The 26148-nt window shown below is 40.7% G+C and overlaps 1 protein-coding gene across 1 annotated transcript; it reads left to right on the forward strand.

Annotated features, from left to right (window-relative positions):
• Positions 1-1537: 1537 nt before the first annotated feature.
• On the forward strand, positions 1538-26148 carry LOC311233138 (adenylosuccinate synthetase isozyme 2-like; the record flags this gene model as incomplete). Its single annotated transcript, XM_084320026.1, has 13 exons — positions 1538-1762; positions 5338-5440; positions 6276-6344; positions 7069-7119; positions 7203-7269; positions 7666-7773; positions 14255-14336; positions 16089-16215; positions 17880-18034; positions 18824-18948; positions 20618-20715; positions 22282-22431; positions 25308-26148. The coding sequence occupies 13 exons, from the start codon at positions 1538-1540 to the stop codon at positions 25358-25360; spliced, it is 1413 nt and encodes a 470-aa protein (XP_084176152.1). The 3' UTR covers positions 25361-26148.

A 26148-nucleotide genomic window follows, 5' to 3' on the forward strand; every position in this document is an offset into this window, starting at 1 on the left:
ACATACATTTGACATGGAAACTGTACATTGGAGGAGGTTGGGTAGGTATGGGGTGGGGTTGGGTGGGGCTGTACATTGGAATACTCAAGTTTCAAGTTTCTTTAATAGTTGTTATAATACTGACAAAGCCATGCTTGGTCTTTATTGTACAACTGGGTTAGGACATTTGTAGGGGCCAGTTTTGAATTGCAGTCTCCCGTAGGTGTTCTTTGAGAGTGTTTTTGAAGGTGGGTAGTGATTTACATTCCTTTACAGCTTTGGGTAGGGCGTTCCACATTGTTGTGGCATAATTGCGAAACGTGTTTAGTCCCTTGTTTGAGCCGAATCTGGGTTTTACATGATTTGTGGAGCTCCCTCTGGTGTTGTGATCGTTGTATTCACTGACCTTATTTTTGACATGTACATGGGTACCATGGTCGTGTAGTGTATCTTGTAGACCAGGCCCATTGCAAGTTGCTGTACTCTGTCGTCTACTCTAAGCCATCCTATAGGTTGGCAAAGTGTGCAGGGGTGAGGTGGGTTCTAGGAGTCAGGTCAAGCAGTAGTCTGACTAGTTTGTTTTGAGATGTTTGTAATTTGGTTTTTACTGCCTTTGAGGTGCTTTGGTACCATGAGGTGCAAGCATAGTCGTAGTACCCTTGAATGAGTGCTCCTGCCAGTCAATGTCATGAGTGCTCCTTCACATGTCATATATGTTATGATGAATTGAAAATGGGGGACCCTGATGTAAACAAGACGAAAGTCTTTCTCTGGTCTGCATCCCCTTAACAATTGTTTGTATTGAGCTGTACTGTACTGTACCCATTTTGCAACCTGTTAATACAATTGTCAATCAATCAATCAAACGATTTAGAAATGGGCAATGGGGAAATACATTGCGTTGGACCAAGGGTGGACTGTGGAAAAACAGCAATGACGTAATCACTACACCTCCCTATTTGCTCAAATAATAAAAAGCATTAACATGTCAGAAGTGCATTTCCTCCGACAGAAACGCGCTAATTTGATCTTCCGGTGACTTCACGAGAGGAAAGCGGCAGGAGCAGCACAGTCAAGTTAGCTACAATACAAATACTTTTTTTCCGCTGAAGTGCAGTTTCCTTTCACAATAAAAGTCCACTGAACAGTCCTAATTTTTTTAAGTATCATGCCAGCAAAAACTAGCTACTTTTATGCTAATGTATAACCGTGAATTGTGTTTTACTGTTCATCCAGCACCCTTTTCCAATCAATTTAAACATGAATGAAGTATGAGCATGAATGTGTCTTCTTTTACACAATTGTATGCATTTTACAACTGAAATTAAGAAAATATGTAATAATTTTGTAATTTACAGTCATTCTAAAATAGCTTATTATTGTAAACTATGAATGAGTCTGTATAAATGTTGAATTGCAAAAGTTCATTCATTTTCTTGGATATCTTTACATTTTCTGTTGTTAAATCTACTTTTATTTAGAAAATGTCTGACCGGAAGTCCCATTGACCCGGCCGCGAGCTTGACGCTGATTTGTAAGAAGAGAGAAAAAAAGCAGCATGGCATCCAACAGCACGGGAGGAGGACAGACCATGTCGAACAGTCGAGACACCGTCTCCTTGAACGGAGAGCCGGCCATGAAGAGGCCACGGGACGGCGGACAGGAGGCAGAGTCCCCGCGGAACAAAGTCACCGTGGTGCTCGGCGCTCAGTGGGGAGACGAGGGCAAAGGGAAGGTGGTCGACTTGCTCGCCATGGACGCGGACATAGTATGCAGGTGCCAGGTACGTTCATTATTATAGACCAACCGCAACACTTCCGGTGTTTTTAGCTCGTGGGAGAGGGGGACCGGGGGAAAAGGAGCGCGTGGGGATCAAGTTAATAAACGTTGATTTAGAGCGCGTGGGGGGATACATGAATACATCTTGATTACAAGGAGCTCGAGCTCCATGCGATTAATTCACGAGCTCCATGTAACGCGGAAGTGCAGTCAGTGGTCAACAATAGACCAACCCCTGCTGTTACCCCGGCTAGCTAACTCTTCACAAACAACATTATATGCTGGCTTTTTTATGGTGTCGTTTTAATATCCGTAAGCCGGGGTTGTTGTTGTGAGTGCGACCTACTTACACAGTTGTTGACACACTCGGGATACAGGCTAACGCAAGCAAGCCCTGCCATACATACAGGGGTGCAGTCGTAATATCAGGCAACTGCCTGTACGCTGTTTAAATGACGCCACGCGCATGCGCATACATGTTCCCTCCCGTGCACACGGAACAGATGATTATTATGCATAAATAGTAGGAAACATGTTTTTGTAAATATTGCCTTGAAATAGAGAAGCTGAAAAAGGTAGCAGGATGTAGCCTTCAATATATAAAGAAATTATATTGAAAAACAAACAATGTTTTAAATGTAATTGTAGATACAATATTGTAGTTACAATTTCTTTAATTGAATTAACTTAAACTAGAAAAGTAAATTAACAATCTAACTTAGTTTACAGAAGGACAGTTTCCTTCTGAAGCACAACTTAATGCCTCATCCTTCCAGTCGGGACCATTTGTCACATGAGCGCTCCACAGATCAAGCAAACCCCCACAGGGCTTGTATTTTGGTTTTGCACTTCTCGTTCTTTGTTATGTTATTGGTATCCTATTATTATGCAAAGTCTAGGTGATAAGTGCCGGGTACAACAGTCTCCCTTGCACCCCCCCCCCCCCCCACGCACACACAACATTAAGGGATAGTGCAATTATATTTTACACCCCCCTGTTTATATTAATGTTATTTATGCCTTACTCCTGTTTTTATATTTAATACTGTGTTTAGGACTGTTTTTATATTTTTACTAGCACCTAGGGTTGCATTTAAAATTTCGTTGTAACAACTGTAACAATGACAATAAAGATCTATTCTATTCTACTTTGCGCACGGCGCGAAGAGTCAAGTGAAAGTTGTGAACGCATCCGTGCGCGTACTTCTGCTCAGAAAAAAACTGCTGTGACGGCGTGGGACAGAGTGGGACCATCACTGCATACATACATACATGATACTACTACTATAGTTCTGATCTCTGTGTAGAAAATGCCCTCCAGACTCCGTGATGCCACATCCGTTAACGTAGGGTTTACGTCACTGTGTTGTATTCATCAGGCACGTATGTGTTGTCATATTTCGTTATTATATATTTGTTTGCAAAACGTTTATTGACACCACGTTTGATTACATACATTTTTTTTTCTATTTACCCCCCCACACACACACACACACACACTAATACACTGTAAACTAATGTACAGGAATTTCTTTGGTGAATTACATTAATCCTAATCTGTGACTGTATGTTGGGACTTTTTGTGTTCTACTGGTGCAATAAACTAAAACATGTAGTACATTTTTTTTTCATTTCTCCTGCACCTCTCTTATAGCGCCTCGTCGCTTGCAGAGATCACACTATATCACATAGAGCTGCCGCGATTACCGCGGTATCGCTGTTACATCACGGCCACCGCAGAGTAGGCTGAATACCGCGTCACCGCTGTTTTTTATAATAATAATAATAATAAATTACCCTCCTCTCGTTGGGCTTGCGGCTCTGCAGATATACCCTACTCGTCTATCGAGGTTCCAATCGACCCTATTGGGTACCAGAAAAGTCACGTGAAACATTGCAGACCACTGATTGGTCAGAAGAGAGACGCGTCACACGTTTTTACGTCCTGAATGTCAGGTCATCACAACACGGCTAATAACGTTAGCTTTAACTCTCCGCCGGAGTGGACTACCATCGCGCCTCAGGAGTACTAAACGAGACATAATGATTTTACTGTCTGCAACGAATGTTATAATAAAAGCCCTTCGTTCTATACACTTGTCTGATTGAAAACTTTATTAACAGACCGCAGAATGGGACAACTCGGCACGCTCTGAGCAAAGAAAGGAACTGAGATATGAATAGAGTATTGCTTGCTATGGTCCGGTAAATACGCTGATGTTATTGAACGTATAACTATATAATGTCAATGCCACAAAACGAATGCCTTTATTATAAAGTAGTAACTTTATAGTAATAATAATAAGAAAGGGTCGGGGGGGTTAGGGGTAACCACCCCTGCCCGCGACACCGAGTGAACTGCGCATCCGTGTTTCACTTTCAATAACTAATGCGTGCTTGCCGAATCCCAAACAATATTCATGCTGCAAAGTCATCCTCTAAAGATAGACATTTAGACTAGAGGCAGGCTATATGCTATAAAGAGTAGACTACTACTAAAAAAAAAAATGCATTCAAACTTTTTTTTTTTTTTTGTGTGCGTGCGGTAAAAACCGCGGCGGTAGGAAATATTTTGCAAATTTGTGCGGTAAGGAAATAATCAATACCGCGGCAGCTCTAATATCACATAGTTCCCCTGCCTCTTGTCCAGGTGTGATGCAGCACATCGCGGTAATTTGTTCCTCACATTTGACCCATTCACTCGCACATTCACACACCGACGGCGGAGGTCGACCATGCAAGGTGCCGACCTGCTCATCAGGAGCACTTGGGGGTTAAGGGTCTTGCTCAAGGACACTTCGACACGCTGCCCGGGAGGAGTGGGAATCGAACCGGGAACCTCCGGATTACCAGACGACTGCTCTACCTCCCGAGCCACTGTCACCCCCACTAGCTTCTCAAAGCACTCCATAATGCCAACAAATGCAAACATTGTCTGCTTCCAATACCCCCCCCCCCCCCATCAAATTTCGAATATTCGATATTATGAAAAACGAATATTCGAATAGCACTTTAGCTAGAAAGTCCCATCCCTAGATTGCACGCAACATGTAAACAACATCATTCATTTTGGACCCACCAACAATTTTTAAATGATAAATTAATGAATCATAATTTGGGGGGGAAAGCAATTCTTTTGTCCCACACACTTTTCTAAAAGCTCTGTGGATTTATTATTATTATTATTATTATTATTATTATTATTATTATTATTATTATTATTATTATTATTATTATTATTATTATTATTATTATTATTATTATATATATATATATTTTGTATTATTATTATTATTATTATTATTATTATTATTATATATATATTTTGTATGATTACTCTATATAAAAGGTTTATCTATAGCACCTTTAACCCTTTCACTGCGACAATACAGAATGTTAACCCTTTCACAACCACACTACAGAATGTTAACCCTTTCACTACCACACTACAGAATGTTAACCCTTTCACTACCACACTACAGACGGTTGGTTAACCTTCTGTAGTGTGGTAGTGAAAGGTTTGAATAATGTTATCTATAATGAAGTAACCCCCCCTCTGTGTGTTCCTGTCGGCTCCAGGGGGGCAACAACGCCGGCCACACCGTGGTGGTGGACTCGGTGGAGTACGACTTCCACCTACTGCCCAGCGGAGTGCTCAACAAGAAGGCCACCTCCTTCATCGGTAGGTTGAGGTTGGGGACGCTCCCATGTTGATATCGGCCCCGATATCACTAAAATAGCTGGATCGGGTATCGGTAAAAAAAAATATATATCGGATATATATATATTTATTTTTTGAATATAATAAGCAATAACTAGGGATGCTCGATATTGGCTTTTTTACCGATACCGATATACCGATATTGTCCAACTCTTAATTTCCGATACCGATATCAACCGATACCGATATATGCAGCGTCCCCCCCCCCCCCCCAAAAACGGAATAATTTCAGGTAATTAACATTACATATCTCTTGTTGTGGAATTAACACAACATTATGCATACTTTTGACAATAAATAAAATCAGAATTTGTTCTTACTTGCTTGCCTGGGTAAATAAAGGTTATAAAAATGTAAAAAAAAATATATAAATTTTTTTTGTGAAAACCGATATTTTCCGATATCACATTTTAATGCCGATATCGGCCGATAATATCGGTAGGCCGATAATATCGGACATCCCTAGAAATAACAATTCAGTACATTTATATCTGTGTTAATTTGTTTTAGTTTCACTAAGTTAGGAAAGTAATGTTTTAAGTCAAGCCTGATGTTGCCTTGCACAAAAGAATGATCCCAGTCTCTTCCACACAGTGGAATTGACTAAATTTACTATTTACATTTACATTTAGTCATTTAGCTGACTCTTATCCAAAGCGACTTACAAGTTCTGTACGACAAGTCATCAGGAAGGGCACAAGTCTATCAGCTGAGTAACAATGTTCATCAAAGTGTCGAGTGCTGTCCCGTCTCTTCTCTCTGCTATGCTGATGATAAACCTCTCTCCATCACACAGGCAACGGCGTGGTGATCCACCTCCCAGGTCTGTTTGAGGAGGCAGAGAATAACCTACGGAAGGGCAAAGGTGAGACACATGATCATGATTTATGTTCAATTCAGACTTAATAAAACATGGAACACACAATAGATCAGGTCTACACATCACATCTACATCTTTCTACAATATGTTCTTAGATGAAGTAGAGTCTAATAGATGTATTGAGGATAATATTCTGGCATACTGTAAGAGAAACTCCTGAACTGTGAAATTATGTCATACTGTAACACAAACCGCTGAACTGTTGAGATTATGTCATACTGTAACACAAACCGCTGAACTGTTGAGATTTATCTCATACTGTAACACAAACCGCTGAACTGATTGATTGATTGATTGAATTTATTTGACAATCAAAATTACATACAATACCGGTACAGCCATCACATATAATCTAAAATCGTTGAGGATTAAAACACAATAAAACCTTACGGTTTATTTCCATTGTGGTCCTCACAATGGACAAGATGACTAGTATCCACCATGCTCAAATAAGACATATAAATACAATACAAAATAAATGCAATAACACAAACGAACACAGTCTACAGCACACCCCCATATATCATCATCCTACGCGACTAAGCCATTTCTTCATCTCTTTTTTAAAAACTGAAATTATGTCATACTGTAACACAAACCGCTGAACTGTTGAGATTATGTCATACCGTAATGCAAACCCTAAACTGTGAGATTATGTCATACTGTAACACAAACCCCTGAACTGTGATTTGTGACATATTTTCTCCAGGACTGCAAGGATGGGAGGACAGGTTAAAGATCTCTGACCGCGCTCACATCGGTAAGTCCACACTGTCTGCAGAGGGTCTAACAACATGTTGGTATCGAGGCTCTTCTGTAACCGATCCTTCAATCTGCTCCTAGTTTTCAACTTCCATCAAGCCGTGGACGGGATCCAGGAGCAGCAGAGACAGCAGCAGGTGGGGAAGAAGTGAGTGTTATAATGCAGCAGGAAGAAGTGAGTGTTATAATGCAGCAGCAGGAAGAAGTGAGTGTTATAATGCTAATGCAGCAGGAAGAAGTGAGTGTTATAATGCTAATGCAGCAGGAAGACGTGAGTGTTATAATGCAGCAGGAAGAAGTGAGTGTTATAATGCAGCAGCAGGAAGAAGTGAGTGTTATAATGCAGCAGGAAGAAGTGAGTGTTATAATGCAGCAGCACCACAGATGAAGCTAGCTTAATAACCCATTCATTGTCCCAGCCCTCCCTTTTTTGGGCAGGACGGTTACGACACGTGTGAGAGGTCTATTGTGTTGTACGTTGCATAATACTTTGCCTGCTTCCTTCAACCAGCCTTCATTGTTGTGTTTTGTGTTCCCGCTCTAGCTTGGGAACCACCAGGAAGGGGATTGGCCCCGCCTACTCCTCCAAGGCTGCACGCAACGGTCTGCGAGTCTGTGACCTGCTGTCTGACTTCAAGGTCTTTGAGGAAAAGTGAGTTTTTCTTCTTTTTAATAAATAATTTTATTCACTTTATAACAAGCCCTCCCCACGCCCTCCCCACTGCACACATCTGTTCATTTGGCCTTGATGTAACAACACCCAGTGGGGGTGTAAAGGTACACGTATCCGTACCGAACCGTTTCAGTGTGTACCGTACCGTAGTGTACAGAACGAATACAACAGTATGTTAACCACTAACGACCGCCCACCGGGGGCTGTTTTTTTCACAATCTAATATAATTATTATTATTTATAAAAAAATGTACAAGTCGATTATTAATTTCAATATAGAATATACGTTGACAGCCCTACAAGTACAATTAGTTACTGCACACTACATCACCCCTGAGTGGAACATGGAAAGCCAAACTTTCCCCCATTGTACCGAAAACCCGTACCGAACCTTGACCTCAAAACCGAGGTACGTACCGAACCGTGGTTTTTGTGTACCGTTACACCCCTAACACCCAGGCATCAAGTAAACACACAGCACCCTTATCATAAACCCCAAAACATCAGGGAAGCCAACTCGCTAGACATCTTCAAAAGACAGCTTAAAACCTATCTCTTTGCTCAGGCATTTAAATGAAACATAGGGATATCCTGACACAAATTGTACTTTACCTGCACTATTCTTACCCTACCTACACTTCCTATCAAATTCATGTGTCTGTTCTATGCACTGTAATTTTAATAGCACTGCTCTGTTGTAATCCAAAATTGAAAAATGTTATCACACTTTTTACTTCTTACTGATGCACTGCTCTGTTGTATGGTAAATACCCTGTTGTATGTCCGTTCTATTTTATAATTTTTTTAGCCTATTTTTAAACTGAATCCAACCGCACTTTGTTTTTACTCTCGCTATTCTATTTTTATTATATGTATTACTGAATGAAACTGGAAACCGAAAGGCCTATTGGGATGCTAGATCCTAATGTCACTGTGATTTACCTTACTACCTCTTATCTTTTTTTCATGCTAGCTTATGCCTGTATTTCTTACTGTTGTGAAGCACTTTGAACTGCAACTTCTGTATGAAAAGTGCTGTACAAATAACGTTTATTATATATTATTATCAGGTCCCATCTGTTTCATATAATAATAATAATAATAATAATAATAATACTAATACACTTTATTTGTATAGCACCTTTCATTCAAGATTTACAGCTCAAAGTGCTTCACAGCAGCACAAAAGACATAGAATACAGACACAGGCATAAAATGAGCACACAATTTACTAAAAAGTGCAGACATAAAACAAGTATAAAATAGACTAATGCAAAACCTCAGTTTTTCATATCAGGATCCAACATCCCAATAAGCTTCTTTGTTTACGGCTTGATCATCACTGATGCACATCCTTTTAACTTTAGCTTTTGTGATTTATGATCACAGGGACTCGAACCCACAGTGTCCTTTCAGCTTTAGCTTTTGTGATTTATGATCACAGGGATATAATACAGATTCAAATTGGAAAATATCCTGTATCTATGTCAGTCAGCACTGTTCTGCAGGCCTGCATCTGACAAACACGCCTCTAAATCTAAAGCTTACTTGACAATTAAATGAATTGTCTTATTTGGGCCTCATGGTGTCCTATTCTCACAAAATGCTGATAGAATGGTTCAATAATGCCCTGCCAGTAGTCTCGAGCCTGCTGTAAGGAGCCTTTTGGAAACGTAAAAGGGCACTCTATCAATGTTTAATACCGTAGTAGACCATTACCATCCGTCTCAGAAAAAGAGTATTTATGTTAATACTGTAGTAGTAGACCATTACCATCTGTCTCAGAAAGAGTCTTTATGTTAATACTGTAGTAGTAGGCCATTACCATCTGTCTCAGAAAGAGTCTTTATGTTAATACTGTAGTAGTAGGCCATTACCATCTGTCTCAGAAAAGGTATTTTTTGTTTAATACTGTATAGTAGACCAATACCATCTGTCTCAGAAAAATAACTTCATTTAAATTAAACTAATTTAGATTCACATTTATTGTCATTATACAGCACAAGTACAGTACAATGGAAATACGTTTGCATCTAACCAGAGTGCAAATGTAACAGTAAAGTATGATAGTAAATATATACAATGTACAGGTGCTTAAAACCCATTGTGATTAAAGTGATTCAACTCAGAAGAGAAACTTATGTAAGTTATGTAACTTATGTAAGTAAGTTAAGGACAAAGGAGGCATTGTTGTTTGTTTGTTTACACATATAAAAACTATTACAATACAACCCACAAAGGGATGTGTAGGAGAATTGCCTAAAAACCCTCTAGGGGCTTGCATGTGGCATTCACCAGGAAGCAAAATTACACTGATATTATATCAACATAAAATATAATCTGCTTCATGTATTACATACCTTGTAATTGTATTTGGTTGTTTGTTTGATGTGTGTTTTAACTCAATGGCCGCCAACAACTATTTAATACGTGTTGGCCCGCCAATCGTTGAACGCCAACCACGTATATATACGTTTTTGGATTGTTATTTATTTTATTCGCTATTTCCATTCATAAACTGGCAGCTGTGTGTTATCACTGGGGATGGGTCTGAGATCGCAAAAGTCCAATACCGCCGCCTAACGCCTTGCGGCCACGATTGCACTCCATTTGAAACGATGTGGCTTGGTGTGGGCCGTTCTGCGGCTTGCAGGCGGGGTCTAACTACTCGGGCAGGGCAAGCACTTATAACTCATGCATCGACGAGGGTCGGGCCCCCCCGCATCATGTTCAGTGCTGGATTACGTTGGAAACACGGTCGAGATCAGTACTTGGAATGGCGATCAGATAATTGGAATATTCTTTTCGGGACAGATCCTGGTCAAGGTGAGGACTATATGGTATCAATATTGCGTTGATCCAAAAATTCCTTCATGCTGATCGGGGCGTGTGTGTGTGTGGCATGTTCCGTTGGTTGCGATCAAAGCAGGGAGGGGCGCCCCCTTCCCCTTTCATGCATCCATGATGAAACATAATACCCACCAGTTAAGGCATTCTGGAAAGATGTGACCCATCAATTATCAAAACTCGTATCTTGGAATATACCAGTACACCCCTCTGTATTACTATTGAATGATGTTTTTGAGTTTGCAGTAAATCCACAGCTAAAGAGATTGGTTTTATCGGGTATCACAGTAGCTAAAAAAACTGATCGCATCACGCTGGTTTCAACCGGAAAAAATGTGCCGGAAGGTTTGGTTTCTTACATATCTTGATGTGATTTATCAAGAAATATCTACAGCAAGAATTCTGGGTCTCAACGAATCCAAAATGTCAATGTGGTTAGAAGTGGTGGAGAGAATAAAATCTAGCTTATAATGGTAGTGTCTGGTTAGGAGTGAGGGATAATGGAGGTACTATCCAAGGAGGGGTCCGGGAGGGGGGGGTTCGAGCTGGAGCATATGTGTGTAGGGTTTTAGAAAATAGGTATTAGGGGTATATCCTGTATAAGGCATTGGTATAATTGGTAATTTCGTTGGATATACACTGTATACGGTAAAATATTATTATAGACTTTTTTTTGTTTTCTGTTTCTGTACTTGCATGTCATTTTAGCCACCTTGATTGTTAGTTTCATTATGCATTGTGTGTTGAGTACTGACTTTTAATAATTTTTGTTTTGCAATAATAAAAAAAAAAAAAGAAAAAAAAAACATAATACCGATAATCTAAATTTGATTCGAGAAAAGTAGCTAGTCCAGGGAAGAAACGATAATGCTTTTACTCTAATACACGTTGCCGGGCATTACAGAGCATTTTGGAAATTACTGAAACTACACTCATATTCACGACGGTATAAAACGGGAATGTATGAATGAAAAATGTTTCTGTTTTTTCCATCTTGACCAGAAGAAACTCAATGACAATCGACTATATTATTAGATCCATAGCTATAATATATAATATAGCTTTAGACCTGCAAACACAGCCACGTATCCCCATGTTAAAAGGCGATGTCATTTCAACAGTAAGGTAAACAGCGACCCCTGGCTGAGTTAATTATGAATTATTTTAATTGTTTCCCTTACCTCTGTGCTGTATGTATTGTCTATTTTATTCTATTTAAAAAGAAAAACTCCTTTCCCTGTTACTCTTCGAGAGGTCCTTTTGTCTTCTCGCCAGGCCGTCATTGTAAATAAGAATGTGTTCTTAATTGACCTGCATGGTTAAATAAAATAAATACAAAATAAAGATTTCGCCTTTTTAAACTGTCAAAAATAGGAACAATACTGTTATGTCATTTTGTATCGAGAGTGCAGTAAACCCTGTTCCAGACCGTGTGTTACATTTAAATCCCACCGGGCGGAGATTTTTAGTCCAAGCCTAGAGGGTCACTCGATCACATTGAAACGTGTCCAAGACAATCGATGCATGTGTCTTGTGCCGGATTATGTCGTGGACCAGATGGACACCAATACTGGAAATCGCGATCAAACAATTGGAATATTCTTTTTGGAATACCCCCGATCAAAGGTAAGGACTATCTGACGTCAATTCCAGCTTGATCGTACAATGTTTTCATGTCGATCCAGCTGATCCGCGTGTGTGGTGTTCAATACGAATGCCGTTACTGGCCATCAAAGCATAAAAAAAACTACCTCCCCCCCCCCCCCCCCCTTTCATGCATTCATGATGAAACATAATACCTATTATACATTTGATTTGGAAATGGTAGCGTGTCCAGGCAAGAAACGCCAACGCTTATAGTAGAATTCACGTAGCGCCCTATAACTCTGCTGTTCAGGAATTATCCCGGATCACTCCTAAACTGTACAATATTCACCATGGTAGGGCTGTCTTAAATACTTCGATGGGCATGGGATTCGAATATGAAATCGATTAGAAAAAAAAAAATATATATATATGATTTTATTTTTTGCAAAATCAACTCTGCCTCTCTGTGTTAACCCTTTCTCTGCCACGCTTATATCCATCCTTATACCATCCTCTGCCAGCTCTATTTGTCTATGGAGATGTTCCCCTTCTTTGCAGGGCTATAACTTTTTAAATTGTATTGCTAAATTGACATTACTATGGCCCATTCAACGTCAAGTATCTATCGTTTAGGATGTAGCAACGTTCTACTTTTTCATTCATACTAAAATACAGTCTAAAGTATAAATATGTTTTTATCGTTTTCTGCAGCATTCTGCAGAACGTGAGTTATAGCCCTAAATACATATATTAGATCATCAAATGTAGTTTGATACCGATTGACGTCAGATAAAAAATTTCAATTGTACAAGGTCCTACACGTCATGCCTCATCATCTGCTGGTGACCGGGGGGGGGGGTTTATAAGTCCGTGGCCGACGTTAAATCATTTATTTAGTATGGGTGATATGTTGATCGGAGCAGTGTGTATGTATAATAATAATCAAACACGCTGAAACTCACCGCAGCTTCCTCGTAGCGTTGGGCGATCAGCGTGGAGCAGAAAGTTCGCTATTATGGGATGTCGATCTAGTTGGTCCAGTTCCAGGTTGTATAATACTATATACGTCCAAATCATGTTGTTTATCGAGTTATTGGCAACTGATCGCTATCCAGTGTATCAAGCTGGAGTCCCGCTAGCGATAGCGAGTGGCCGGACGAAATATGGGTGAGCACCACTTCCGGCCCGTCATTTCCGGTTTTGGCGATTCGCAGATCGGCCACCAGATGGCCGTCTTGAACCGTTGGAGAGTTGAGAGGAGATCAACAGCAAGTCTCAAGTCTCCGTGGGTGAAATATGATTGCCATGACAGATTTTTGAAATATTGATCTCAAAGACGCTGTACAACGTCATTGGCAGATTAAGCATGGCGAGCAATGACGTCTAAAGTCGTCTTTGGCGATTAAAGGGTTAATTACAACAAGCAATGCTGTTTGTTATTTAAGATGAGGTCGGACTCTGCACTGACAGATTTGTGTTCATTGTGCTGCTTTTATAAAGCCTCAAATGACTGCTTACAATATTTCATGGAAGCAAAGTGTTTAGTTTGTCTAAGATTTAAAAAGGTTTAAACTTTACAGCACTGACAAAGTTGAACAAAGTGCTGTACAAGTCCCACAACATAAAAAAATAAAATAATAATAATAATACAAATTTCTTTTTAATTTTTTTTTATTTCGAAGCTTAGAATTTAAATCGAATCTCGGCCCCGAAGCTTCAAATTCCCAAAAAAAAATCTAAGGTCAGCCCTACACCACGGGATAACGTGCAAACGTATACATGAACAAATATTCTCTTTTTTGCATGTTCGACGGAAGACAGTCACTCTCAAATTACCATAGTATTGTCTCCATAGCTATAATCTAGAATATAGATATAGCTCTACAAACAAGGTGACGCACCCCGATCTTTAAAGCGTGGCCTAGCTAGAACGGGACAAGGCTAATCCCTGGCGCTGAATGAGTTAATAACGATGATGATAATACTAATCATAATAATAAAACCATGTACCTCCTCTCCTCTCCAGGTTCCGTCTGCTGGCAGACCACTTCCTGACCATGTACCCAAACCTCAACGTTGATGTCGACGCAGAGCTGGAGCAGTTGAAGGTGAGCCGCCATGTTTACCACCTGGTCCCACCTGGTCCCACCTTGTCCCACCTGGTCCCTCGTTCAGGGCAGAGGTTATCAGGATCGCCGTACCAGGAGTGCGCGGGCGGAGCCAGGGGCAGGGAGGGATGCTGCAGGCGGGTGTCACTTTGACTTGAGAGCTTGTTGGTTCCATCCCCAGCACCAACAGGCTGGTGCAGCTGGTGTCAGATTTTTTTATTTTTATTTTTTAATACCTTTTTATGGTCTTTATAATAATAATCATTATATATCAATATATTTTTTAAAGAAAATCTAATTTCTATATTCAGAGTTAATTATATTGTTTACACTGTTTATTTGTTCTCATATATTTTATATTCAGATCAAATTTTATGCCTATATATGTATGTCTTTCAGATCAGATTATTTTATGGTCACAGCTTTTTATTTTATTTTTATTTTTTTTATCTACATACATTCAGAGAAATGTCACATGCTTGTTTTTCCCGGCTCCTCAACCGTAGATTTGCAAACATGGTACACAACGTATATTTATATCTATACAAACTATAACTATAAGCTATAAATATAAACTACAACTATAAAATAGATAGGCTATAATTGAACTATAAACTAAACAATACTAAAGATATGGAACCGCCTGGTCCAGCTGCCAAATGGCAGGGTGACAAAGAAGATTTTTAATTGGGACAGAGCACACGGTCATCCCTGGTCAAGAGAGATGTCCATGATTTTTTCTTCTACTGACTTGAGTATGATTTTTATGAACAATTTGCAGTGTAAGGTTCACATAATTAAAACAAAATTATCAACAATCCATCAAGATAAGTGGAAGGTGGAGATTTGGAAAAAACCTAAACTTAGAAAATATGTTGCAATTAAAAATGAGTATTTTACTGAACCTTATGTAATGTTAAACTTAAAGAGAAGACGGAAGTCTCTGTGTGCCCAGTTGAGGTCTGGCACCCTGCCATTGGCGGTGGAAGTGGGTAGATTCCAGGGTAAACCTGAGGAGGAGCGGTTGTGTGTTCTGTGTGATCTGGGAGTGGTGGAGGATGAATATCATTTTGTTTTTTATTGCCCTTTGTACACCACTTTGAGGAGGGCTTTATTTGAGAAAATTCAAATTGTAAACCCAGATTTGTTTTGGCAGTCTGAGAGTTGTATGTTGAGTTGTTTTTTTGTGGAGGACATCTTCGGTTTTGCAGGATTTTTGGAGAAGGCATGGCACTTGAGACAAAACGCACTGTATCCTATATAATTGTATTTGAATTCACCTTGTTTTTCTGTTTATTTACATTGAGTACAGCTTGTGTTATATTACGTTTTATTGTATTTTCTTGTATTTTTTTATGGCCATCTTGGTCTATGTCATTTGTTAAGTAATTGGTAAAGTATATTATTATATACTTATTGTTATGTGTCTTGTAAGCCAATATGGGCTGGGCATACATCTGTATGTAAGACACGAAAATAAAAAATATCAAATCAAATCAAATCTAAAGATATATAGAACGTATATTCTATCTATACAAACTTATACAATACAAGGTATCTCTACTATTACCCTGCCCATACCTGTACCTCCCCTCCCCCATGCTGCTATGACACCTGGATTTCCCCATGGGATCTTATCTTATCTGCGACCTAGAAGTCGGGAGTGGCTTGGTGGAAAGGTCTCTTCGCGCCGTGCCCTTCACGGATCCCTACTTGCTGATTTGGAACTGACCCCCTGTTCTTCCTCCCCAGGGATATGCTGAAAGGGTGCGCCCTCTGGTGACTGATGGAGTGTACTTCATGCACAAAGCTCTCACGGGGCACAGCAAGAAGATCCTGGTGGAGGGAGCCAACGCTGCTCTCTTGGACATTGACTTCGGTGAGACAAACGTAGAGGGTTAATCTTATTTATTTATTTCTATTTTATTTTTAAATCTTTACTGTTAATGTTTTAGTTTTAATTATACGCTGTCAAATGAATGCCTGCTAGTCTTCCTGGTGGGTCCTCAGGGAAATAATACAATGGAATACAAATGCAAAATGTAATTAATAATATAACGGAACACAAATACAGAATGTAATTAGTAATATAACGGAACACAAATACAGTATGTAATTAGAAATACTATTAGAATAAGAGGGGAAAAAACTGAACTAAAACGTTGATTGCAAATGGATGGAGATGCATAGAATAAAATAGAAATACCTTTATTATCCCGAGGGAAATTTGACACTACAAATCGCTCAACATTAAACATTTAGACGGAACAGGTCACGAATAAGAATAACAAAACAAATCAAATTGACTATGGTAAGAATAGAATAAAATAGAAAAAATTGAATAAAATATACAGTAAAAATATACTGAAGTCTACAGTAGCTGTAATATTTCAGTGCTGTTTCAAAAGTAAGAGTCCAGGAAGATGGTAACTATGACTCTGTGCTCAGTGATGCAGTGAGGCACAGTGATGCATTGTATAGTCTGATGGCTGTTGGAATGAAGGACTTCCTGTGCCGTTCAGTGCTGCATTTAGGTAGTGTGAGCCTAGCACTGAACATGCTCCTCCTGTCAGCCAAGTCTGTGTATAGTGGGTGGGAGGGGTTTTCCCTCTTTTTAAATTATGGTTAAAGGGACCATTCAGATTTTTGGAACCCTAGCCTTATTTTTTACTTACCAATGATGATCTGTAGAGTCCTTTCTAGGCACAATCCATGCTGTTCTTCATACTAGCTCTGGATAGTTGGCTACGAACCAATGCAAAGTCAATGGGGTCAAGCTCTCTGCTCTGTGGAGTGAATTTCAGCAAGCCTCAGTCGGCTTGTACAGACAGTGGGCTCAGGAGCTAGAGTGGTTGTCTGGTTATCGGATGGTTCCAGGTTTGATTCCGGCTCCTCCCGGCAGTGTGTCCAAGTGTCCTTGTTGCGAGACACTTAACCCCTAACTGCTCCTGATGAGCAGGTCGGCACCTTGCATGGTCGCCTCCGCCGGTGTGTGAATGGGAGGCACAAGTTGCAAAGCGCTTTGGATAAAAGCTGCTATATAAAATGCAGCCATTTACCATTTACAGTAGATCGATCCCATTGACTTTGCATTGCTTTGTGGCTAACTAGCCAGAGGTAGTATTAGGAACGGAATGTATCCTACAGGGAAAGGATTCTTTATTGATATTATGAGGAACAGCATGTATCTCACAGGGGAGCGACAGTGGCTCAGGAGGTAGTCGTCTGGTAATTGGAAGGTTCCCGGTTCGATTCCCCGGCAGCGTGTCGAAGTGTCCTTGAGCAAGACATTTAACCCCTTAACTGCTCCCGATGAGCAGTTGCCTCCGCCGTGAATGTGTGAGTGAGTAGGTAAAATGTGAGGAACAAATTGTAAAGCGATTTGGTTAAAAGCTGTTCAATACATTGTATAAATGCACCATTTACCATCTTACAGAGAAAGGACTCTTTATCGATCAGCGTCATCATTTTTAAGGTAATGGGGTAGAGCTCTATCCCTAAGCTCTAACTATCTCAGAAGTTAACGGACGTTGTTGTTTTTAGGGACCTATCCCTTTGTGACGTCATCAAACTGCACCGTGGGAGGCGTGTGCACCGGCCTCGGGGTCCCCCCCTCCTACGTGGGCCGGGTGTACGGCGTGGTCAAGGCTTACACCACCCGCGTGGGCGTCGGGGCGTTCCCCACCGAGCAGGTCAACGTGAGTAGAGAGAGAGACACTGTCGACGCGCATCGTCATCCAGTGGAAATCTGCTAATTTCTTGTTTCAAGTTTTGTTTATTTCTCTCACATACAGGTGCAGCTCAATAAATTAGAATATCGTGGAAAAGTTATTTTATTTCAGTAATTCAATTCAAAAAGCGAAACTCATAGATTATAGATTCATTACACGCAAAGTGAAATATTTCAAGCCTTTATTTGTTTTAATTTGGATGATTATGGCTTATAGCTCATGAAAGCCCAAAATTCTGTATCTCAGAAAGTTTGAATATCATAAGACATAAATATATTGTATAACAGAAATGTCAGCCTTCTGAAAAGTATGTTCATGTATGTTCACTCGGTACTTGGTTGGGGCTCCTTTTGCATAAATTACTGCATCAATACAGTGAAATATATTGACTTTTCCACGATATTAAAATGTATTTAGCTGCATCTGTATAAGGTACATGTACAGTGAAATGCTTGGTTCTGTATGAACCTCCTGGGATTGGGCTACAGTTAAAAAAAGTAAGACCAAACATACAAAATATACAATTTACAAAACTAAAGTACAAAATGCAAAAATGCAAAGTAAGTAGTTAGTAATGAATACATAAAATATGGTGTAGTGTTTTAAAAAGTGTCTAAAGGGAACGTTTAACCCTTGTGTCTGATAAGGACAAAATTGTCCTTTGAGATTCTGGTGAGACACGAGCTCTACTAAGCCGCGCTCTTGCACGAGGCCCGTTCACTTTTGACGACACGTTTTGTCTCGTTGTTTGCTCAGGAGACTGGGGACTTGCTGCAGTCCAAAGGGAGAGAGTTTGGCGTGACGACCGGCAGAAGGAGGCGCTGTGGCTGGCTGGACCTGATCCTTGTCCGATACGCTCACATGGTCAACGGCTTCACTGCGTAAGAACAGCCAGTTCAGTAGATGGCGCACTAGAGCAGGGGTTCCCAAACTTTTCAGGCCGCGACCCCCAAATAACTGTCAGAGAGCCCCGACCCCCACTATTATAGGAGGTAAAAAAAATATAAAGATTATAATTTTTTTATAAATGGAAATGTATGGTTGAAACATGCGAACGTTCAAACGCACACACACTAATAAGCATTGGAGGCTTTTAACCAGGGCCGGACTGGGGAAATCATTCAGGCCAGGATATATAGTGCAAAATATAGCCCCAGACAGGCCACCTTTTAAGCGGGGGGTCTGGGGGTCCCCCAACAGGGAATTTTTTGTTGCAAAGACTTAATTTCCTGCATTCTGGTGAAGGATTTTTTTTTATTTGTACCCTTTAAATGCCAGTGTTTGTGATGACATCACAAATTATTGTTAAAAAACAGGCTAGTATGTATGATTAGCAACGACACTGATTTTGATGGATTTTCTGTTTTTTTGTAATGTCCGATTGAAAAAAATACAATCTTTTATTCAACTTCAGCCCTGATAATAACACCACATATTCATTTTATAATTCTAACCCTTTAAATGCCAGTGTGTGTGATGGCATATATTTGCAATATATCAAATGCAAAGTAGATTTTTCTGAGGGGGATTATTACAGGCTAGCATGTGTCAATGATTAGCAACAACAGTTTTTTGTAACGTTCCAGCCTCCACCAATCACATGCGGCTCCCTTTGTGTGTGTGTGTGTGAGAGCAAGAGAGAGAGAGAGATAGTTCTCCAACTTGTGTGAGTTGCAGTGATCTCCTGGTTGTTCCCCACCTAGGTTATCTAGCTATTGCACTGCTGCAACTAGAAACACTGGCCTGGCCGCTTATTGCTTATTCCCAGAGGAAGAGTACGCCCGAGTTCTTCCGCGTTTTCCCTGATTGGCTGCGACACGCCCCGTGGCAGGCGCGGCAGCCGCGGAGCGGCAGAGCTTGCGGCAGAGCTTGCGGCATTATGTAGCCGTAATCCCACGCCTGGGCGCAGTGATTTCATCACCTCAAAAGCCCAGTTGATAAAATAATTTAAAAAAATATATATATATATTTCGTGACTGTTGGGAACTAGGCTACACTGGCTGATTCCCCAGCTGTCAAAACAGACCAGGGTAGATGGCAAATACCGGTAAGCTAATTTCCCAAATAGTTGGCATGTTCCTTTAAGGACCAGCCAGTCACTAGAACGGGTTCCATAGGTTCCAACATTCCATTCCAATAATGATGTAGTATAAGGAGGTAGCTTACCAATAATGATGTAGTATAAGGAGGTAGCTTACCAATAATGATGTAGTATAAGGAGGTAGCTTACCAATAATGATGTAGTATAAGGAGGTAGCTTACCAATGATAATGTAGTATAAGATTATTGCGTCTCTCCCGTCAGAGAGGACCAACCAACCTTCTCATGACTACAGGAAGATCTTGATTCACGTTTTGAATCGCCTCTGATCACCAATGTCACTCACTCACTCACTCACTCACTCACTCACTCACTCACGGTTACACACTCTGGCCCTAGTGGAGGATCATTCGCACCTATGTCCTCGTTTAAAAATCCACAAAACACAGGATGCCAGTGAGTATTCTTGGCCACATCTGTATATTTGACTAAATGTTTCCCCCTTTACAGCATCGCTTTGACTAAGCTCGACATCCTGGACACGTTGTCGGAGATCAAAGTGGGCGTGGCCTACTCGGTTGATGGCCAATCACTGCCAAGCTTCCCAGGTAGGTGACAGCTCCGTGACCACGCCCCCTGTCTTTAATCCAAACACGTTCGCCTGTTTCAAGAACCAATATGCTTGCAGAACCTCAAACACATGGAGCCAATATCCAAATTGAGATTTATTTCTATAGTATTAATTATATCTTTGCCGTACTGACGTAATTCGGTCGGTACCCTTAAAAGTACAGAGTTCGGTACCCAACCCTAGGTACCATGTCAACCGTTCCTCAGGCCAACTATAAACACAAGCAAACGCTGCTTCGTCAAAACTACTTCCTGCAAGAAGTTAGCCACTGCACTTCTACATTCCACAGGGACACCTTCTAGTCGTGGGGACAGTACTGCTGATGAGGCGCTGTGAGATCAGTCTGTACCGGTCCAGCCCATAGCCTCTACTGAACGGTACAGACTTAGACTTAGATCAGTCTGTACCGGTCCAGCCCATAGCCTCTGCTGAACGGTACAGACTTAGACTTGGATCAGTCTGTACCGGTCCAGTCCATAGCCTTTGCTGAACGGTACAGACTTAGACTTAGATCAGTCTGTACCGGTCCAGCCCATAGCCTCTGCTGAACGGTACAGACTTAGACTTGGATCAGTCTGTACCGGTCCAGCCCATAGCCTCTGCTGAACGGTACAGACTTAGACTTAGTCTGGGGTCACTGGACAAAAGATGTGTACATTGTTCTCCATTAGAGAGTGAAATGCAGCAAATCAAGTCACTTCGCTTTGATTTCCGGCACGTTGTTTCCTGGTATCGGACCAACATTCAGACCCCCCCCCCCCCCCCCCCTGTTCGAGCTCCGGGAGGGTCATCATTTACATATCAAAGAGAAGCTAGACCAGTTCCAGACCCCCTCCTGTCCGAGCTCCGGGAGGGTCCGCCTATTCTCGGTCCTCGCTCCACAATGGTGGAACGAACTTCCCACCACAGTTAGGACAGCTGAAACCCGACCACAATCTTTCACCATCGACTAAAGATACACTTCTTCAATCAATATTTGAAATGTAAAGGGAAAAAAAGAAAAGAAAAAGACTAACCTTACTGTCTTCTATCATGCACTCTTCCACTAAATAATCTTCCTTGTCTATATTACTACCCAGTATACTAATATGTCTCTACTCTCTACTACTATACACTCAACACTGCAGCACCCAAGTTTCAACACTTTGATGAACATTGTTACTCGGCTGAAAGAGTTGTACCCTTCCTGCTGACTTGTTTCACAATCTGTGAGTCTCTTTGGATAAAAGCTAGGACTAAATGTAAACATGTCCCTTCAGTCAATCAATCAATGAATCAATCAAATGTATTTATATAACACATTTAAACATGACGCTTGTCAACCAAAGTGCTTTACAGTGGGTCGCGTAGCTAAGAAAGTACTCCTAAAGTATAAATAAACAGAAAATAAACAACCAACAGACAAACAAAGGAACAGAGCAACACGTCAAAACAAACCAGGCAATAGTCGGAGTGAGTCAGGGAACGCTAAGGAATACAAGTGAGTTTTGAGATTTAAAGGACTCTGTGCTTGATGTATCATCACTGTTTGCTTCTGTCCCAGCGAACATGGACGTCTTGGCTCGGGTGTCGGTGAAGTACGAGACGCTGCCGGGCTGGAACTGCTGCACAGAGGGAATCCGGAGCTTCGAGGCGCTGCCCTCCCAGGCCCAGGAGTACATCCGCTTCATAGAAGACTTCTTACAGGTCCCAGGTCAGTAAACCGACACAGGACTGTTGTATTAACAGAGAGCGTCTAGTTAAACTGTTCTCTAACGGAGATAAGTCTAGTTAAACTGTTCTCTAACGGAGATAAGTCTAGTTAAACTGTTCTCTAACGGCGAGCAGTCTAGTTAAACTGTTCTCTAACGGAGAGCAGTCTAGTTAAACTGTTCTCTAACGGAGATAAGTCTAGTGAAACTGTTCTTTAACGGAGAGCAGTCTAGTTAAACTGTTCTCTAACGGAGAGCAGTCTAGTTAAACTGTTCTCTAACGGAGAGCAGTCTAGTTAAACTGTTCTCTAACGGAGAGCGTCTAGTTAAACTGTTCTCTAACGGAGAGCAGTCTAGTTAAACTGTTCTCTAACGGAGATAAGTCTAGTTAAACTGTTCTCTAACGGAGAGCAGTCTAGTTAAACTGTTCTCTAACGGAGAGCAGTCTAGTTAAACTGTTCTCTAACGGAGAGCAGTCTAGTTAAACTGTTCTCTAACGGAGAGCAGTCTAGTTAAACTGTTCTCTAACGGAGAGCAGTCTAGTTAAACTGTTCTCTAACGGAGAGCAGTCTAGTTAAACTGTTCTCTAACGGAGATAAGTCTAGTTAAACTGTTCTCTAACGGAGATAAGTCTAGTTAAACTGTTCTCTAACGGAGAGCAGTCTAGTTAAACTGTTCTCTAACGGAGAGCAGTCTAGTTAAACTGTTCTCTAACAGAGATAAGTCTAGTTAAACTGTTTTCTAACAGAGAGCGTCTAGTTAAACTGTTCTCTAACGGAGATAAGTCTAGTTAAACTGTTCTCTAACGGAGAGCGTCTAGTTAAACTGTTCTCTAACAGAGAGCGTCTAGTTAAACTGTTCTCTAACGGAGAGCAGTCTAGTTAAACTGTTCTCTAACGGAGAGCAGTCTAGTTAAACTGTTCTCTAACGGAGAGCAGTCTAGTTAAACTGTTCTTTAACCTCTTAACACTTTCATTGCCAGCCATGCAGTGCGCCTTACCCCCTTGAATGCCACCACCCACTTCAATGATAGAGCTCTCATATTTGCAAACGCATAAACTATGTCTTAAATTATGTGTCTAATCTGGCCGTCGCTTATCAATGACTTGTTTGCAGTCAACATTGTCGAAACGGATTGTTTTTTAATCGGTTCATTTCCGTTTGATACCATTTAGAAAAACGCTATTTTTTTTGAGTTTCAGGAAAATATAAAGATTCTGTGATAATCTCCCTTTACTGGAATATTCTGGAATACACAATTTTTTTTGTAATTTTTCGGCCTATTTATGAATCGTTTTCAAATAAACGCTAGATTATCGATAGTATATGTGTACTTATGCACGCTATAGAAGCGAGCTGAAAAATCAATTCTCATTTCCTGATCAGCACCACACACACGCACCCACACACACATAGGGCACATGTTGATATCTCTGTGAAAAAAGCTCTGATTATCCTAAGACTGGTAAAATAGATTCCTTACCTCAGATCAGATGTTCTCCAAAAAGATTCAATCGCGTTTATTGATCCAACGCTGGGTACTGGAAATATGTATTCCACGCTGTTCTGGGGCTTGGCAATGAATCCGATCCTCTCGGGTGACTTGCCCGAGAAGTAAAATGAGGAAGCAGGATTTCCCCCCCCCCCCATGTGTTTCATTCAATCCATTCCAAAGGGGTGCAGTACCACAGGGAGAGACGATAGGGGGCGGTATTTTCCCAATGGAGCTCAGAGAGAGTTTGCAGCACTAACGTGAGACTAGATTGATGAAATATGAATTCAAATCGCTAATAAAAAATAAACAAGATCTCTCGTCGTTGGCAATGAACGGTCGGCATGAACAAACGAGATATCCCGTCGTTGGCATTGAAAGTGTTAACAGGTGGGCAGAAAAGAAAAAAGAAATTCTTTACTTGAGGACTGCATACTTTTTTTGCAAAGCTTAGCTTTATACTTATAGCAAATGCATGAGCCTGGTCTCTTTTGAAAGATAACATTCTGAAGTTACTAATGCAAAAAAGGAGAATCACTTTGAGTGCTAATTAAATAGAGTAACAGAGGTTTGAAATTGAGTTGAACTTGAACTTGTGTACTCATTTCTCTTTTAGTGGTTGCAAGATTCCATGAGCTGGAAAACACTGTGGTTCCATAGCCTGAAGTCTTATGTAGTACAGGTCCAAATTTTATAAATATCCGTTCAAAAATTGTGCTTGAGAAAGGTTCTAGAAAACCGTGTACCAAAAGAAAAGCTTCAAAATCCTCTGTGGCCATCCACCTCTGTGTTCTGAAGATTGAGTCACAACTCATTTTCGCTCGTCAACTTTCATCTACTTCCTATATTCGCACCCCCCCACATGGGGTATCGTTGGAAGCGGACACTCGTTGGCTACAACGCTGACAAATAATTTTCGCCATCAGCTGTGATTGGTCAGTTCTTGAGCATAATACAGTCCGACATGGTCATTTGACACACGGCCTGTAAAAAGACGCCTGCCTGACATATCGCCATGTAACTAGAGAACCAAGGCACAGAATTGGTCGAGTGAGGTGGCGTTCGAAAGGCGGCAAATTCAAGTTTTGAACGGTATATTACATGATCAGCGAAAAATGCAGCCCGAGCTGGTAGACGCTCGCAAAATGCCGCGGCGTGCATTCCGTACACGGGCATGACGGCCCGAGGTTGGGCCCCCACCTGTTAAGAGGTTAATGGAGAGCAGTCTAGTTAAACCTTTTTCTCTAACGGAGATAAGTAGTTAAACTGTTCTTTAACGGAGAGCAGTCTAGTTAAACTGTTCTCTAAAGGAAGAGAAGTCTAGTTAAACTGTTCATCCATTTGAGATTTCCTATCATGCATTTTAAAATTCTTCTGTCTTTCCAGTGAAATGGGTTGGAGTTGGCAAATCCAGAGAGAGCATCATCAAGCTGTTCTGACCGGTTCCAGCGCTGGACCACGGCTGCTTGGACCAGAGTTTTGTTTCGTGATAAGATATCCTGATGTTGAGTTAAAAGACCCACACTTTCCTACAGACAACACAATACAACACCAGCAAAAGTTATTTGTGAAATTCCTAGTCGCTTGTTGTGGTTGCTGCATTCCACAAAATGTTGCCAGTATTTATGAGGGTGATAATTTGTAATAATTGTTTCAAATGGATCAAATTGTCAAAGGAGAATTCCAATACGAAATTAACTCGTAGGTTGTAATTCTACAATGGTAGACATTTTCATAAATGTATCAATATTGTTTTATGTCGTTGAGTTATGATCTCGAGATGGAGGGAAGTGGAATCCTTCAAACATTTAATTTCATCGCCCACGACTGTTGAATGCCAATTCTATGGACAGTCATATATGCTCCTACCTATATTAACATCTAGTTTTGAGTTATTATGATCTCAAGGGAAGTAGAGTCCTTTAACATTTAATTGCATCGCCTGCGACTGAATGCCAATTTTATCGACAGTCATATATTATGCTCCTTAGACTTCTAATCCTCTAAACACACCAGCAGTAACCGTTCCAAAACTGTATCAATCTTTTTATAGAATGTCACTAAGCGTAGAACGCCGCTTTCACTATTGAGCAGCGTAACACTTTATTTTATTTTCTCTCCAAGCTCAATTTTACTATTGATATTTATCTCACACACCATATAGTTATTTTTTACACAATCTTTAAAGAGTCTGATCTTGAAACATGTCTAGAAGTCGCTCACTGCT

The sequence above is a fragment of the Notolepis coatsorum genome (genome assembly GCF_963971535.1).
Source record: "Notolepis coatsorum genome assembly, chromosome: 8".
NCBI lineage: Eukaryota > Metazoa > Chordata > Actinopteri > Aulopiformes > Paralepididae > Notolepis > Notolepis coatsorum.